General features: G+C 39.6%; 1 protein-coding gene across 1 annotated transcript in view; it reads left to right on the forward strand.

The window, feature by feature from the left end:
• Positions 1–2,774, forward strand: part of LOC106692825 (4-pyridoxate dehydrogenase) — a 10,924-nt gene extending 8,150 nt beyond the window's left edge. Inside the window, exon 3 of the mRNA XM_014439018.1 lies at positions 921–2,774. Coding sequence (XP_014294504.1) covers positions 921–2,479 — 1,559 coding nt within the window. The 3' untranslated portion in view covers positions 2,480–2,774. The remainder of the gene's footprint in view (positions 1–920) is intronic.
• Positions 2,775–3,351: the final 577 nt, after the last annotated feature.

The following is a 3,351-nucleotide window of genomic DNA, read 5'->3' on the forward strand; positions in this document are numbered from 1 at the left end:
TTTTAATTAATATAGATACAGGAATAATTTTTACATTCTTAAAAAACCTTTTGTCTGCTCAAACCGCTTCCTCTAAGTTTTATGACCATGTGCCATTGCCATCTAGATCCCCTCATCCATGACTCCTAGGATACTGTTAGCACCTCCCAACACACTATCCAACCACCTCAGCTATGATCTACCTCCCTTCCTAGTTCCATGAATTGACTACGCTACCACCATTTTTGGAATCGCTCTGTCCGCCATTCTAGCGATATATCCTGGATTTCTTAAACGCCTCAGCTACATTCTTCTGACAATATCAGCCTCTCCGAAGTCATTGCATAGCTTCTAGTAAGTGCATACGTTCCATTCTTCACCAACGATTAGACCGAACCAACGGAATTTTGGAGGAGAACTTTACTTGCACTGATCTAAAACTCCTTTTTCGCTAGCCTTAGATGTTGTCTAACAATCAGAGCCAAGCAAAAGCACGGGGCGTATCAAAGTTTTATATAGGTGGAGCATGGTCTTCTTAGATAGTATAAGTTAAAAAGTAATATTCCAATAATAAGAGCGCGGTGTAATAGTGGTAAGGCACTATGCTACTAACACCCCTCGGTGGGTCCTCACCCAGGTTCAAATTCGTTTGGTGCAGATAATTATTTTCTGTTACACTGTAGCTGTGGGTTCCGAAGCCCTCGTGGGGTCCACCCCACCTCAAGTGGTCAAGCATAATCTTTTGATCAGAGAATAATCACCTCCTTGTATAATCGTTGTTCTAAAAACAGTGTTGAGTTGATTTGCTCGGGTTCCTTGGGTCCTAACGGTTCACATTATAAGCCATTAATCTTTCAATAATCACCAACTAATAACTAAAAGGTTTGAATATTTTCACTAAATTAAAAATTCATATTAATTATATAATACATGTCTTTCAGATGAGAAAGGAAAATGCAGAGCACCAAAAGGAAGGGTGATAGGTGGCTGCAGCACAATAAATTGGATGATCTATAACAGAGGCAACAAGGAAAACTACGACGAATGGGAGCGTCTTGGCAACTCAGGCTGGAGTTACGAAGAAGTATTGCCCTACTTCCAGAGAGCAGAGAACATGACCGAAGAGTGTCTGATCGGTTCCGGGTGGCATGGGACCAGTGGCCCCCTCAACGTCCAGTATCCTAGGTTTGTGACGCCACTGAGATCGGACTATGTTAAAGCCGGAGAAGAGATTGGATGGAGCTTCACCGACTACAACGGAGGCGAACAGAACAACGTCATTGATTACCTTCAATACACCATGAACGGACCCCTGCGCGAGAGTACGGTCAAAGCGTACCTCGATCCGATAAGATCCAGGAAGAACGTCGACATAATAATGAACTCGATGGTGAGCAAAGTCATCATTGAAGGCAAGACTGCGAGAGGCGTTGAGTATCATAGGGATGGAAAGGCATATCAAGTTTTAGCAAAAAAGGAAGTAATATTATCAACAGGAGCAATAGAAACACCAAAACTCCTGATGCTATCGGGGATCGGTCCTGTAAAAGAGCTGAAGAAACACAATATTGACGTAGTAATGGACTTGCCAGTGGGGAAACATTACCAAGACCATATTCATATTCCAATTTATTTTGAAGTAAACGAACTTGCTAAAACTGTGACAGAGAGCGTTTGGAAAACCAACAAGAGCATAATGGCGTTTGTAAAGTTCAAACAGGGACCCTTAACAATGGCTCCAGGAGGAACAGAAGCAACATCATTCTTCAATCCTCTCGAAATAGGACCGCCTTCCGTCCAGACGATTTACTGCAGCGCTACTCCGAAGGAGGATTTGGGAGACAAACAGATCATCAAAGCATGGGTCGTCAATATCCAACCGCTCAGTTCAGGCGAGGTCAGGCTGAAGAGTCCAGACTTCCGGGATCCTCCGGTTCTGGACCCCAACATCTTCTGTGACCAGACCGACAAGAAGGTTCTGGAGAAAGGAATTGAAAAGCTGTTCGAATTCATGAATTCGCGGACGATGTCCAAGTACTCTCCCAAACTGTACACCAAATACGTTCAACCTAAATGTTACGGCAAGCATGGAGCTGAGTACATTGCGTGTGCCATAGCCGAATATTCAGAACTAACAGACCGTCCTTTTGGAACAGCAAGAATGGGATCTTGGGGAAGCAATGCTGTAGTATCTCCGATAGATCTGAGAGTTCGTGGTCTGAGCCGATTGAGGGTAGTCGATGCGTCTGTCATGCCTAAGAATCCAGGTGCCAACACGAACGCTCCGGTCATAATGATCGCTGAAAAAGCAGCGGATATGATCACGAGTTATTATCAGGAATCCCAAGGTTATAAAGAAAATAAAAAAGAAACCAAAACGTCAGAAGGAACTCGAAAGCCAAAATCAGCTGGAACTAACTATACGAGTCGTAAACCAAATACACTAAAGCACCTTTACAACAAAGTACGAAATATGCTCAAAATCAGCAAACGTTACTAATTAGTCATCGATCGGTTCCTAGTTACTATTAATGAGGCAGCAAGTCATTTTTCAATTAACAGTCTTTTTACTACATGGTAGATCTTTTTCTATAAAAAAAAAAAATGAAAAGATGTAGGTCTTTTGTCAAAGTAGTATAATGGACAGGGTAAGCTATCTGCAGAACTGAAGTCAAAAAACAAACCTTATATTGAACTCCAGGGGCGTGGCAAGAGAAGAATCAACAACATAAATAACAATAGACCAACAAAATATGGATTAGATTTATAACAATTTAAATAAAAAGTTAATAAAATTTGTTCTTTGATTTCAGCCATTAATTATCTTTTCATAAAAATAAGTTAAATTTTTAAATATTTTATGTACTTTTCTATTATTAAAATTTCAAATAACCTACTGAGTGCCCTACAATATCCTTTAATAAAGTTACTCTTACCCCTGTTAGAGATTTGTATGTTTATGATCGAAAAGCTGAGACTGAAAAATATTTTCTTTAAAATTAACACAGTACTAAGTTGTTTTATCACTTCTTAGTGATAAAACAACTAGAATGATATTTCATTAAAAATATGTTGATTATTATATTTTTAATAATAATATATTTTACTTTTTGATATGTTTACGATAAAAAGTGACTTCCTGCCCCGTAGTATCATTTAATAATATTGCACGAACCCCTGTCAAACAGACCTACTACCTTGGACTACATCTGGACAAACGACTAACTTTGAATCCTCACACAAGACTGAATAGACAGGAACCTTTACTCCTATTCCGACTATTACAGCACTTACTAGACAAAAGGTCTAAACTTCCAATTCATTACAAAAGACTAACCTACATGAATGACTGTTATAAGGCCTATCTGGACA

This window comes from Halyomorpha halys, unplaced genomic scaffold (genome assembly GCF_000696795.3).
Source record: "Halyomorpha halys isolate HHAL.00 unplaced genomic scaffold, Hhal_1.1 Scaffold73.1, whole genome shotgun sequence".
NCBI lineage: Eukaryota > Metazoa > Arthropoda > Insecta > Hemiptera > Pentatomidae > Halyomorpha > Halyomorpha halys.